General features: G+C 37.3%; 1 protein-coding gene, 1 non-coding gene and 1 pseudogene across 2 annotated transcripts in view; all 3 read right to left on the reverse strand.

The window, feature by feature from the left end:
* Positions 1–3485: 3485 nt before the first annotated feature.
* On the reverse strand, positions 3486–3594 carry LOC128631120 (uncharacterized; annotated as a pseudogene).
* A 2002-nt stretch (positions 3595–5596) lies between these two features.
* Positions 5597–5711, reverse strand: LOC124629180 (U5 spliceosomal RNA). Its single transcript, XR_006984090.2, has one exon. It is a non-coding gene; the product is annotated as a U5 spliceosomal RNA (small nuclear RNA).
* A 2343-nt stretch (positions 5712–8054) lies between these two features.
* Positions 8055–15000, reverse strand: part of LOC108279200 (vascular endothelial growth factor A) — a 25553-nt gene continuing 18607 nt past the window's right edge. Inside the window, exons 2-5 of the mRNA XM_017493248.3 lie at positions 10655–10691; positions 9452–9648; positions 9244–9320; positions 8055–9007 (exon numbers count right to left, since the gene is read on the reverse strand). Of these exons, the coding sequence (XP_017348737.1) occupies positions 8983–9007; positions 9244–9320; positions 9452–9648; positions 10655–10691 (336 nt within the window). The 3' untranslated portion in view covers positions 8055–8982. The remainder of the gene's footprint in view (positions 9008–9243; positions 9321–9451; positions 9649–10654; positions 10692–15000) is intronic.

Below are 15000 nucleotides of genomic sequence, written 5' to 3' on the forward strand. Positions count from 1 at the left end.
CCTTGCCCACATCATTTTTTGCCTCTCCCTGTACACTGATTACCTTTAGGGTTGTAGTATGAGAATGTTCAGCCCACTGTGAATGCTAATTTAGCACAGCCGGTCTATGCGCCAGGTATTTGGACCATTCTACATGTGCCGCAGCTCGCCATGGCAACTCTGTCTGATTATGACTGAATTACCAGTTTTTCTCCTCCCATCATGCTGTTTGCACCACTTTGACACCAACATTAGAAGGCAAAACCCACGTGCTTCTACACCTAAAATAATAATCCTTTTAATTAATGTCAGTGCCTGCCCCAGCACAAAATGTGAAGGATTACTACCTAATGATTAGCATCAATTAGCTTATTATTAGGCTACACTTAAGTGCGGAACAGAGTACCGCAAAGAAGCAAACTGTGGTGCGCCATAAAAATCAGTTATTAGAGTTGTTAGGCGAGGTTCAGAATGTGTTTCTGCGTGTACACCAGCGGTAGCTGTGAATGTGCAGTCCCTCCGGGTGAGCCGCTCCAGCTGGTCCTGCTCGATCCTGGTTGCCGTGTCAATATGATCACTCCATCACGCTCGCTCATATCAGCATTCATCAGGCTGCTTTATCAATACGCACACCCTTCACATTAGACAAACCTAGAGGGGGAACAAAACCGTGAGCCAAGGAATAAATGCCAGACGTGCACTTAATCACTGACGCTGTTAATCAATGAAATTTCTCATAACTTTTAATTAAAGTTTATTAGAGGAAACGTGTTAGGATGTTCGTTTGCTGCTGGTTCTCCATAATGGTGAAGGAGAGAGTTTTGGAATGGCGGTGGCAGATGCTGCTGTTCGGTCATGCTCATCATGTCTGTAATTGCATTTTCTCACCTACAGAGGGTGGTGAGGAACCCTGTTAAAGGCAAGTCTTTGCCTAGCAATTATTGTCAAGCAAATTACTAGGTAGGCAATATATAAGCTGTCAGGCGAGGTTAGCAAGAAAAAGTGTAAGGAAATGACCATTCAGCCATTCATCATGGCTTTAGTCAGTGGGACCAAATTGAAAAAAAATGTCATTCTATCTGCTGGAATTAGAGGATGTTTACAGTTTATCAGAGCTGCTGAAGATGAGGAGGAAACTGCATCAAGAATACTTCTATCTCTCCTCTCAATACAGTCTATCAGTGATCAATTTACACCTAAATGCAATATTCTACAGCATGGTCTGCTGAAATTATATGCAATTATATACACAGTACAGGCCCATTACAGTATAAACACAGTTGAGGAATCCCTATATAGTTGCCTGGTGTATCAATGGAAATAGTTTTACTCACATGAGAGCGTATTCTGCCATCTGCTTGATTCTCTGCGTTCCTACACATGCCACTTAATCACAGCGCAAGACCTAAAAAACACTCCCATCAGAAAACATGCATTCTCACACACTGCTTTTCTGTCAGGTTGCCAAACAGAAACAGGAAAGAAAATTCAGTCTGAATGTTTCAATTTTCTAAAGACTAATGGTGAAACCTAAATCATAGTTATAAAGTGGCCTTTGTACTGAGCAGGAATTTAAGTGATGGGAAAACTATCATTCACAAATCACACATAACCTATGATTAGACAAGAACTTTCTTTTCAGTTATATGGGTTTAGTTCTATGACCTGATCAAGTATAATATCTCACCATTCTTTGGAACATAGCTAACAGGCTAATTATGGTGAAAAGAAATGCTAAAAATTATGTATGCAATAAGCCTATTTGCCCAGAATTTGTAATCATTTAATCATATCTAGTAAATTGATAATAGCACTATAGTAAATCCATAGTACATCATAGTACAGTTTCTAAACGTAACTAAGCTTTACCAGCTTAGTCTGAGCAGCTAACCATGCTCGCAAAGCAGGCCCAGCTGGACAAACTAGTAAACCATCTTTACCAGTGGTAAAAAGTTATTTTAAAGTTATTTTTTTAAGTAGCTTCTAATTATTTGTCTAAACTGATCAGTAAAAAGTTTGTCATTTTGAAATGTAATTATTTCATTAGTATTAGTAGATTAGTAGCAGTAATTAAGTAATTGTTTCCATCTACCAGCTTCACCATCTCAGGCTGTTGTCAGTTTTTCAATAAGGTCACTATACATTAGTGTTAAACATGAACTGTAATGAATGTCAAATATTAAGCATTAAAGTGTGTCATGATGTGATTTAACCTTGCTAATTCATTCAGAGTAAAAGGCAGCAGGTCCCGTACTGCAGTAGGCCTACACTGGCCTTACTATGTAAGCCTATGTGTCCTCTCAGCTCTAGCTCGACCCAAACTCACACAGAAACACACGGCTATAAAATAATTGCTTTAATTCTTCTGATAACCCGGTTGTTATTCACACACTGCCTCGCCAGAATTCCATTGTATTATGTTTGTTTTTGTTTTTTGTTACGACTCCATTTTTTTTTTGTCGTTTAATGGCGGCTTTATATCGTGCTGCTGCTGAAATGGCGCTCAGGGAGCAAGAGCGTGGCACAGCTGAATAAGCAAGCCTCCGTTCATTTAGGATTCACCGTAACTTACGCTCTCCCTGCAACATGAAACACGGCTAACACTGCCCAGTCAATCTCAGCACCCCTTTATTGTTAGATAATTGCATCCTGATTTCTTCCATCGTTTTTCTGAAAATTGAGTCGTGTTGTTACAGTATTCACAAAACTGAATCCATATACTATTAAATAGACTAGTATCATAATAGTAACCACCTCTGGTACAGTGAATCTCTACTAAAATCTCCATCAAAACATAAAATCATGTACTAATAGTTGCCAGAATAATACACAACTATTGAAATCTCTAGCTACAACCAACACTGTTATTGCCTAAAATACTCAATAGTGTGCTTTAAATAGTAACAACAGTAGGTGGTTAAAATGCAGTAAACACAGTGCTGTAAATGTGGATGGATGCAGAGAGAGGGAAAGGATGGAGGGGATGATTTCCAGGAGCAGAGCAGCTTCCCGCTGCCATCAATTAAGGTGTGATTCAGGCCAGCACGCCCATATTTTCCACGTCTAATAAATTATGCTGCATATCAGAAATGTACAGCGGATAACCTATTTAAAAGAAACGGATGTGCTGAGGCGGGTCGTAAATATGAATATGAAAGGCAACAAATTGAGACGGTCAATAAAGTGTGAGATTTGTTAGAGGGCTAATGCTGCGAGGAGAAAGGTGAAGCTCGCTATCAGAATTATGATGATAGAAATGGACTTTGATTGGTGTTAATTTTTGTGCTTTACCACAGGCAGGAATGGTTGGAAATCAGCAGACAGCTTCTATTTACTGTAGCCTGTGGACTAATAATGGGCTACAAGCAATTCTGCAAATGCACACACATTACTTGCTAATTTCTTTTTCTTTTCTTTTTTTTGGTAAATCACCATTTTTCCACATGTGATTTTGCATTCATTTATTTCATATTATTGCCTAAACCACTCCCTCTGTTTTCATTTAAAACAGGAAAAAGTGGCTCACATCAAAAAATTTTTTTACCATAATGTTCCTCTCCACGGAAATCTTTAGTAAAGGCGAAAGATTTATACGATATGAAGAGAAACAAGAGTGATAACGTTTCCGCTCCCGTTTCACGTCTTATACCAAGCGCAACGCACTACTAGGTAATGGTAAATAAATATTCACTATCGAACTCAATTCATCAAGTTGATTAATATAGAATAAGAACATAATGTGTAAAAGACTTCTACTTAATATATACCAATGCCAAATTACTTAAATCACCTCATTCAGTTTCAAAGAATATGCGCAATGCACCATGGGATGCATATCATTACCCCGCCCCCAATGGTCTCTCATGTTATTTTTCCTATGAAACACATTGGTCTTGTGGACCAAATAACATATGCTACAGACATGAAACTCGGTCATTCTGGTCATTGGGTTCCTAGAAGTGCAACTCAATAACAAATTGGACTGGTCAGACAACACTGAGGCCCTCTATAAAAAGGACAGAGCAGAGTATTCTTTCTGAGGTGGTTCAGGTCCTTTAATGTGTGCACTAGGCTGCTAGGGATGTTTTTACCAGTTTGTGGTGGCCAGTGTTATCTTCTTTGCTGTGATGTGCTGGGGAGGTGGCATTGGGACTTGTGGTGCCAACAAACTGAACAAGTTGGCGAGGAAGGCCAGCTCTATGGTAGGGATGGAACTGAACAGAGTGGAGGAAGTGACTGAGAAGAGGATGAGTGGGAAGCTGAGAGCTATCATGGACAGTCCTTCTCATCCTCTCTATGCTGAGTTGAGGAGGCTCAGGAGCACATTCAGCAACAGATTCATTGAGCCACGTGCCTCAAAACGTTTGGGGGGGGCTCTTTTGTGCCATCAGCCATCAGACTCCACAATGCAACATACCCAATACCTCCTACTCCACTGATTGACTCTAACAGAAACACACACTCAACAGTTAATTGTCATTTCACAGATCTTCCACATGTATATAAATACTGTGGATATTGCACATGTACATATACAAATAGAACTCTAGCATATGTACATATACACATATGTTTAATTGTTTCTATTATTTCTATTGTGTGTTTGTTTTTTGTGCATATACCATAGTTTTTAGAGAAATTTAAAAAAAAAACCCTCAATTCTCATTTCTGTTGTGAGTTTCTTTTCCATTGAGGTGAGTTAAATTTGAAAAGCCGTTTACAGTAGGTCTAAGTAAATATAGTGTTTTGATTATATTTAGCTATATATAAATGTAGAAGTTCTTTGCAATAAGTTCAAATAGCTGTTAGATGCTATTTATACTTATAGTGGCAGATACTATTTGCACCTCAGTATTGTTGTACATTAACATGATGCAGTAATAACAGAGTGCAAATGACTATATTTATTATTATTATTATTATTATTATTATTATTATTATTATTATTATTAAATGGATGCCACCTTATTAAGACAATAAAGCCATCCCTACACCTAATCGATAAACTTCTTAATCTTGTGTGGCAGACATCACCATCTGAAAAAAAGAAAATATCTTTTTTTTCTTCCCCTTGCTTGGGCTCCAAGTGCGCCCATAATGCCCATAATGCCCATTGGATAATTCGGCCCTAAATACATAGCCTATATGAAAATATATTTTAAAATAATTAAGATATTCGAGACAACCATGATTTTTATTTTCATGATTTATCTGCAAGAGTGAACGAATAATGTGTGACGTCACAAGCCACTGCGGCCGTGTAAATAGAATATATTGCTATTTGTTTTCATTAAGTGTAAATAGCATATCGCTAAGAAACTGCTATTGTCACTTAGTGTAAATAGAATATATCACTATTGTCACAGTGTAAATAGAATATATCACTACTGTTACAGTGTAAATAGAATATATCACTATTGTCACTTAACCTACAAGACATTGTTCCAAGAGCCTCTGTATTCTTAATCCAAGACTGCTGTTAGATCTACAATATAATACGCGTGCAATTTGATACTGAATGCTGTACTTCACCTGGTGACAGAATAGGTGCGCTATTAAGCGATTTTCGTTCCTGTATTGTTTGCATCTCTGAACTACTCTTGAACTTTTAAAGAAAGACCCACAATAAAGTGGAACCACAAAAAATTTAATGAATACTCTGAATATTTCTCTCCACAGAAATCTTTAGTAAAAGGCGAAAATTTAAACGCTACGAAGAAAACCGGGAGCAATAAATGAAGGCCTTCAGTGTCACGTCTTATTTCAAACACAACACACTCCTAGGTAATGATAAATAAATTATCACTATCGAACTCAATTTATCAGGTGAAGTAATATAAAATAAGATCAATCTATTATAAAAACAGACTTCTAACAACGCTAAATTACTTAAAATAGGCCCACTACAATTATTATAAAAGAACATTCGCAATGTACCATGGGATGCATATCATTACCCCGCCCCCAACGGTCTCTAACTGAAGTTGCCAATTAGTTTTACATTTACCCTACTTTTAAAAAGTTATTTCATATTTGGTTTATAGATTGCTGGTATAACGAAGGAAGTCTGCTTTCATGGTTTTACACACTTCAGATTCTAGCTTGTCAGATTATGGCTCAAAATTGTTATGGCCATTTTTCATTGTTTAAAAAAATATATGTCGTATAGAATTATCCCTGATAGTAATACTGACTCGCCACCAGCGCCATCATTTTTTCAGGTCAGAAATATTTATATTTTAAACTAAATTTTCAAGAAAATTTGAAATTGCACAAAAAGCCATTCATTAAATTAGAGAGAATATGTGACGTTGTAACAATATGAATATGTAATATGCAATAGTCTATATAGGCCTATCATATAAATACTTACATTTAGTTTCATATTATAGTACTGTTGTAAGTATACAGTCGGGTCCATAATTATTTGTACAATAACTTTTTATTTATTTATTTATTTATTTATTTTTGCCTCTGAGCTATTGAGCTATAATTTCTGCTCAGATTCAGTAAAATGCTGCAAAACTGATAGGACGGCACATCACAGTACTGCAAAAGCAACAGAAGAGCTTCTGAAGGCAAAAAAAAACAAAAAACCTAACAATAATAACAGTAAAATAATGTCCAGTGTTCTCAACCCAACCGAGTATGCTTTTCACTTAATGAAGACAAAACTGAAGGCAAAAAGGCCCACAAATAAGCAGCAACTGAACAGGAGGAAACTCAGCATTTGGTGATGTCTATGGGTTCCAGACTTCAAGCAGTCACTGACTGCAAAGGGTTTGCTCCCAAGTATTAAAAACAATCCTTATATTATAATTATGTTACCTTGTCCAATGATGTTTGAGCCTGTGAAAAAGGAGGGACTCTGTAAAAATGGCTGTAATTCCTAGAGGGTTAAGGTCATGTTTTTTTTTAAACCCATTGCATTAAATTGAAAAGTACACTTCACTTCAATTTAATTCACACAACTTTAACTCATGAGTATGTGCATGGACTCGAGTGGAACTTTATAAAGCCCTTCCAGACAAGGTCCTGAAAAGGTATGCTGAGTTGTGGGCATGGTCTTCAATAGGAAGCAGCTCAGAAAACTGTTTCTCAGAGACAATAAATCCAACTGAGCTGAAATTTAGGGTTCTCCATCTGTAAGTTAATTTGTATTAGTCCTCTTGAGGAGAAACTAGTTTCTTAAAAAGCATGGCCATCATCTGTAAATCAGCTTTCAGCAGCCATTTGATAGGCTAGCAATGAGCAATGGTCAGGACATGTTAGTGGTAGGTCCATCTACATACGGTATGTTTTTTGTTTTTTAATTAGTATTAAAATTGGGTAAGAAATCTGTAGTGCTGAGAGTGTAAAGGAGCATATAAGAGTTTAATTTTTGTCGTCTCTGTTATTGCCTCCTAACATCTAGACAGAACATCCTCCAATTCCTCCACATTAGCCAAATTGATTCGCAACACACAGTTTCAGTAACTGCAGTAACTGAAACTGCAGTAACTAGTGCAGTTTCAGTAACTGCACTAGTTACACTTATTCAGCTTTCCTGTAGTTAATATCACTGCACTGTTACTTTTATATTCACTTGTGTATATACGGTCATATTTACTTTATATCCTATACTTATATATTTTATACTTTTTTTTTTTAATTACTCTTTGAATACTTTTTGCTTGTTGCTGTAATCTGTGAATTTCTTTCTGAGATTAATAAAGTTATCTATATTTCCCATGTATTTTGGTGTAATCTTCCTGCAAATGTGACACAGAAAACTGCTTTTACAGAGAAAAAAAGTCACCTACTAAGCATTTCCTGTTATGTTGTTAAGCACTCATCGGAAGCTCCACCAACCATCTTTAACCACTTTTTTATTTATTTTTTACTCATGCTGTTCCTCTACGCAGAAATCTTTAATAAAAGGTGAAAGATTTATATGATATGAAAAGAAGTGGTAGGTGTTTGGAGTCACGTCTTATATGACACACAACACACTGATAGGTAATAGTTAATAAATGATCACTACTTAACCCGATTCAACAAGGGACTGAATATAAAAACAATGCAGTAGAAAAGCAGACCAAGAGATTTTCCTTTATTTATATATGCAAGTTTCCCCTTATTTACTTTATTCTGAGCTTTTTATTTCAGTAGCTTATCTTGCAGCTTGTAAGTCAACAGTAGACATTCAACACTTAAAAATACTGTAGAGAATGCTGTTTATTTTGGTTTAATTTTTAAACCTACTTCAAAAAGCCATTTTATATTTGGTTTATACTTTATTGGTATAACAAAAGAGGTCTGCCCTCATACATTTGTTAAATTTAATGACTGAATAATATTATATAACTCATATTTCATAAAAAACATATGTTGTGAACTTGAGAATGATCCCAGATAGCAAAAAACAAATAAAAAAACAAATCGTTTGACCCAGATTCCAATATTAGAGAGTTAGAGAAGGTTTTGTGTTTTGGACTGATACTGATCCAGCACTGGCCCAGCTCCGTCTTTTTTTGGGGGTCAGAAATGTTTACATTTTGAAATATTTTTGAAATTACATGAATATTCATGCATTAAAAATGAGAGATTTTGTAACAAGATGGATATCCATCCATCCATCCATCCGTCCATCTATTTTCCATACCGTTTATCCTACTAAGGGTCACGGGGAGCCTGGAGCCTATCCCAGGGAAGTCTGGGAACAAGGCAGGGGACACGCTGAATCGGGTGCCAATCCACTGTAGGGTCATATGGATATGTAATATGTTATGTAACCAATGTATTGTAAAAATACTGAAATTTTGTTTCCCATTAAAGTGCTGTTGTAAGTGTTGTGTATATATGCATAGAAATTCATTCATGTTTCGTTTATATTATGTATAAATGAGTACATTAGGGCTGCAACTAAGAATTCTTTTCATAATCGATTATTTTTTCGATTGATTGATTATTCGGATGGGGCGGGGGAAACTTTCAGTACATTTTATTAACAAAAGGATCAGTCTAATTATTACTCTTCTTCTGGTGCCTGTAAATAAATAAATAAATAAATAAATAAACACACACACAAAACAGTCAATGAGTCAATTAATACATTATCTCCTAATAAAACTGTGCATAATAATAATAACTGTTGGTTTAAGGTGATATATTTTTATATTATATTGTTCAGTAAATTATATACCAAATAATTCTGAATCTGAATGTCATATATTCCAATTTATTGTGGTGATATTCCTATGTGTTTTTATGAAGGTGACTTACCTGCATTGGCATCGAGTGTGCTTCAAAAATGGCAACTTGATTATTTCAGATGTGCCATTAGAATAAGTGCGGAACACCTATTCAAAAATATAACAAGCATGTGGTTTACCGTTAAAAGAGTTAATTATGAGATCTGAGTCAATATAATATAAAGAATCAGAACAATTTCTTTCCAGTGATATATCTTGTTGCTGAACATCACTCATACCTCCAAGTTAACTGTCTCGGTTCTTTTAGGCATACACATTTGCTCCTCGTCTGTACAGCAGCCCAAACACCGTTGCAATGGCACACAATGAGGCACAATGGTGTATTGTATCTCGTCCGGAAATTCATCATAAACATTGATCAAAGATTCTCGAGGTTGACAGTCACTTTGCTTCTTAAGGTCTTCCATGGTCTTCCCTGAAGAATACAAGGAAGGGAAATTCAGTTTCAATGTAGAAGCACAGAGTTTTAGGTGTAGTTTTAGGGAAGTGTAGATCAGAAGGTCTTGTTCAAATCACCATCAAACTGCCATGGTTGGGTTATTGTAATATGTTTATACTGCATCTTAACGGGAACTTTGGAGACTGTACTTCAAAGTCTAATTTTGTTTTTGCTTCAGTTGTGTTGCCATAGATCAGTGCTGCAGATGGTAGGGACAGATGGCATGAATCCATGCACCCAACCTGCCTTGCATCAGCAGTTCACTCTGGTTGTGTTGGTATTGGTGTAATGGTGTGAGAATCGTTTTCTTGGCACATATTTGGCCTCTTAATATGAATCAACCATCATTTAAATGCCACAGTAAATCTGAATATTGTTGCTGACCACATGCATCCTTTTATGGACACAGATTGTTCATCTTATAATGGCTACTTCCAGCATGATAATGTGCCATGTCACAATGTCATCTCAAACTGGTTCCATGAACATAATGAGTTTATTGTACTTCAGTGGTCTCACCTGTCACCTAATATAAATACAAAAGAGCACTTTTGGGAAGTGGTAGTACGGGAGAGTCACAACATGCAGATAAAAAACTCTGTGTTAATTTTCTTAGCTGATTTTATCTGTTTGTAAGTATATCCTTATGAATAAATTGTTATATAGCAATGTTTATTGCTGAAACATTGTAACTCACTTAATAATTAGCTTCTGTTTGTTCAATCACACTGACAATAATGCTATCTTCTGCTTGTATGGCTTTGGGATTATTGATGCTGTATAACGGTAGTGAAAATTCCATAATTACTGGAGTATAAACTGCAACAAGAGTAACACCTAAGTACCTTATATTAAGACAACGATATTAAGTCACAGCACCAGCTAGAGAATCTCTTTTATTACACTATATTTTATTAGTACTCTGCATGTTGTATTAGTTCCCAAAACCAAAATAGAAACTCAATGTGTAATGTGTAAGTACCTTTATTAGATGTCTCCCTGGTATCCTCATTGTAGCCCTAGTTGAAAAGAAGAAAGAGAATACACATTTAATTAGACATGGGTAAATGATTTTAAAAAAGCCAAAAAAACAATCACACACATGACGTTTCACTACTCCTGCTAGGGGCACAAGGTGGCTTAGTGATTAGCATGTTTGCCTCACACCTCCAGGGTTGGGGGTTCGATTTCCACCCTGTGTGTGCAGAGTTTGTATGTTCTCCCCGTGCTGCGGAGGTTTCCAAAGTGTCCATAGTGTATGAATGGGTATGTGAATGTGTGTGCTTCCCTTGGTGCACCCTGGGCAATATTCAGTATCGCACTGCTGAGCGGCTAATCCTTCCACCACGATGGTTCCACTATGAAGTGGAACATTGACACGAAAAGAGGAAGAAATACTCCAGCTCTTATTTTCTTTTGTTTTCTCTGTGCAAGTGTTTATGCATAGGTATGGTTCCAGATGCTCCTACAGTTACGTCATCCCCTTCTCTGGTCATTCACTCATCTTCAGTAACTACTTGGATGGATCTGGAGCTGATCCTGGTAGCTCGTGACCATAGATTTTGGTATGGCTGTACAACATTATTAAAGACATAGCCTCAAACAAAATGAAGTTGAGAGGCTATTAGACTTGACTTATGCTATAAGCAACTATTTAGTGAATTTTCAGAGTAAGTGTCACGAGTTCCCCTTTAAGCAGCGCGCTGTGGAGCATGTGAGCGCGCGTGCACGAGCGGGTGCGAGCACCTGCTTTTCCCTTGTGGACAATCGTGACATTTCGACACGTGCATTTGTTTATGTTTCTGTCATGTCTCCTCCCCGTTCTGTCATTGGTTGTAGTCTCACGTGTGTCTGAATTGCCCTCAGCCGTCAGCCATTACAACGCTGATTATCTCCGCATATATACGGCGCGCCTCCCAACACGGATTGTTGAATGAGTTAGATAGTCGATTAGTTTAGCGGCCTTACGAGAGATAACCACAGTCCTTAGTTTCATGTTCCGTTTCATAGTCTATGTCATGTTTAGTTTCGTTTGTTAAGTTCACGCTGGTTTCTCCGCTACCAGTCCCTCGCTGTTGTTTATGTTTCATGTTTGGTAGATCGACCCTGTATCCCGTGACCACGACGTTGATTCCTGCCTTGCCTCGTTTATGCCTGTTTGCCGATCGCCTGAACCTTGCATGTTACTGGATTACGTTTTTGGATCACGTTCTGGATTTACCTGACTGTGTGTCTCTCGATAAAACTGTTGTTCAACCTGCGATTGCATCCTACCTTATCTCCGTTGCGTCACGAAACGTGACAGTAAGAGCACAAGATATAGTTTCCATTTTTGACTACTAGGTTTAATGACTCTGCCAAACACTGAGCATATTAGAAAGGCAACTAAATATATGGATAGATAACCTTGCACACAAAATGATCTTCGAACATTGTGAAATAAAAATGAGGTATAGTGTAGGCTTAGTTAACACTATTAGGTAGCTAACATTATGCAGCAAATTTCCTCATAGGACTAGCTAGCTAGAAATGTTCCTTTTTATCTTAACAGTAAGCATTGATTTTGTAATTTATTCTTACATATACATTCGTGTGAATAATTAAGTACACCCCATGGAAATTGTTGGCTTTTTTGACATATTTGAACAAGCAAACATTTGATCATCTTTGAAACAGTGCCTATTAATGAACTTGATATACTTGAACAAAAGCACATGGAAAACTAGCTTTTTCAATTATTTACACAAGAGAAATATCAACAGATGTGATATTCATCTGTGGAAAAAGTAAGTACACCCTTGGCCTCTGAAACTAGTATTGCTTCCTTTAGCAGAAATAACAACTTGTAGGCATTTGCATAATTGTCCACCAGGCTTGTTGGAATTTTTGACCAATGGGATTCAAATGTGGGCTTTGATTAGGCCATCCCATAACCCTCCATAATTTTTTTTTCTTTTTGAGCCATTACTTGGCAGATTTGCTAGGGTTCTTAGGATCATTATCCTGCTGAAAGGTCCACTTTTGGTTCAACTTAAATTTTCAGACAGATGACCTCACATTATCTTCAAGTAATCTTTGATATGATGCAGAATTCATAGTTCAATGAATGAAGGCAAGCTGTGCAGTCCCTGAGGTAGCAAAGCAACCCCAAACCATAACATTTCCACCACTGTACTTCACAGTTGGTATGAGGTGCTTCTCCTGAAAAGCTATCTTTGGTCTGCACCAAACATGTCTACTGGTACTGTGGCCAAACAACTCTATCTTTGATTCGTCTGTCCAGAGCACATTATTCAGAAAGGCCTGCTCTTTGCCTATATGCTCACTGGCAAACTGTACTCACAAAGGCTTTTTCCTGGCATACCTTCCATGCAGGTCAAATTTGTGTAATCTCTTTCTGCTTGTAGAAGCATGCACTTTAACACTGACAGTCGCAAGACTTTCTAGCATACCAGTAATTAAATTTTGGGGTTCTTGGAGACTTTGTTTTGCATCAGATGGTCTGCTCTTTGCTGAATTTGCTTGGATGGCCAGTCCTGGACAAATTGTCTTTTGAAATGTGTGCCATATGTATATTTTTTTCTTACAGTGGATGTATTTAAAATAATGTGTAGCTCTTTTTAAATCCCTTGCCATCCACAGCCTTTTTTCTGAAGGCCTTGCAGAAATCTCTGACACTACACACCTCAATAGCAAAGAGACGCTAGATATGAGAGGGGTATAAATAAGACAGGCACTCCCTAAGCAGGTTCTAATCACTGGCACCCAATCTTGAACACCTGATTCTAATTTATGGATTTGAAGGTGTAATAAATGTAGGGGTGTACTTATGTTTTCCATGTGAGTGATCTGGGTTTTTTTTTTTTTTTTTTTTTAATTGTGAAAATTACTACAAAATGTCAATGTTAGGTGGCATTTGATAGAGGGTATCAACTTTATTAATAGGTACTGTTCCAAAGAGGATCAAATATTTGCTTGTTCAAATATGTTTAAAAAAGCAACAATTTCCATGGGGTGTACTTGTGTACTGTAGCCAGCAACATTACATGAAATTACTTGAGTTTGATATCTAATCTTAGCTAGCATCAGACTATCACCACCAATTAACTAGTTAAATTTGTAGGAAAGTGAGAGATTTTGTTTTGCCCAAGTTGGTTTCACTACATTGAACCTGGGAAATAAATCTGGTATGAGTCTCACAGCTTGCAGATTGCCTAACATTCCCAGACAAACCCCATAGTGCTCACTTCCAGAGAACTTGTGTGGTTACTTGGAATAGTAAACTCAATAGTCAAATCCATCAAACTCTAGCTGAATCCAGCCAATGCACAAGGGGGCTAAAATAGAGTGGGAATCGCTTCAAGAAACTGACATTACTGGTAATTAAACTATTACCTGACAGGGAGTGGTATTTTTATTAAAGTGAGTGGAGGTGCAAAATGACATGAGAATTTTTACCAGTAAGACTCACTACTATGAGGTAAATTTATCACTTTGTCCTTTTGTTAGAATTTTAATTCTTTGTAAGTGATTAGAACTTGTGTAGTTTGTAATGTGTTTTTAATTGTATTTAAGCATGCATAGAAGCTGCTTTATTCTAGTCAGGGTTGTGGTGGATACAAAGCCAATCCTAATAACACTGGATGCAAGGCAGGAGAATTCAGCATGATGGGGTGCCAGTCCATTCACTGGCATCCACACACACACAATACAACCCCCCCCCCCCCACCCCCCCCCCCCCCCCCACCACCACCACCCCATGTGGCTAATCCGCCAACCTATGTGTTTTTGTCATGTAATCAGGGCTGGAGACCGATACAAGTGCAGTTCAAGTTTTTCTTGATGCGAGGCAGGCAGACAAATCCAAAATCATAGGGCAATATCAAGGTCACAAAACAGGCACAAGGTCAGGCAATTGGGAAACAGGCAAAAGAGGGCAAAAAGGAGAATCTTAAATGAGAAACAAAAACCAGATAAAAAAACTATGAAACAAAAATGAGGATCAAAGGCTTGGTATGGCTCTGCAGGCAAAACACAGAAACAATACTTCACCCAGAACAAAGACACATGGGGGTTTAAATATACGACAAAATCGAAGGTAAAACAAACAGCTGTGAATAAGGATGACACGAGAGAGACATGATATAAAGCATAACAAAACACGTGTCAAAAAGTAAACAAAGTATGACAACCTGGAAGTGTCCGGTAGTTGAATGCGCTGCTTGTTCCGGCACTCAATTCGAGGGGAAATCTCTTACAGAGTCTCCTCCCAAGGGTTTTTATTGGGAGAAAGGAAAAAAAAAAAAAAAAACCCACTCCCCATGGTGG

Source organism: Ictalurus punctatus, unplaced genomic scaffold (assembly GCF_001660625.3).
Source record: "Ictalurus punctatus breed USDA103 unplaced genomic scaffold, Coco_2.0 tig00003779, whole genome shotgun sequence".
In the NCBI taxonomy this organism is placed as follows: Eukaryota; Metazoa; Chordata; class Actinopteri; order Siluriformes; family Ictaluridae; genus Ictalurus; species Ictalurus punctatus.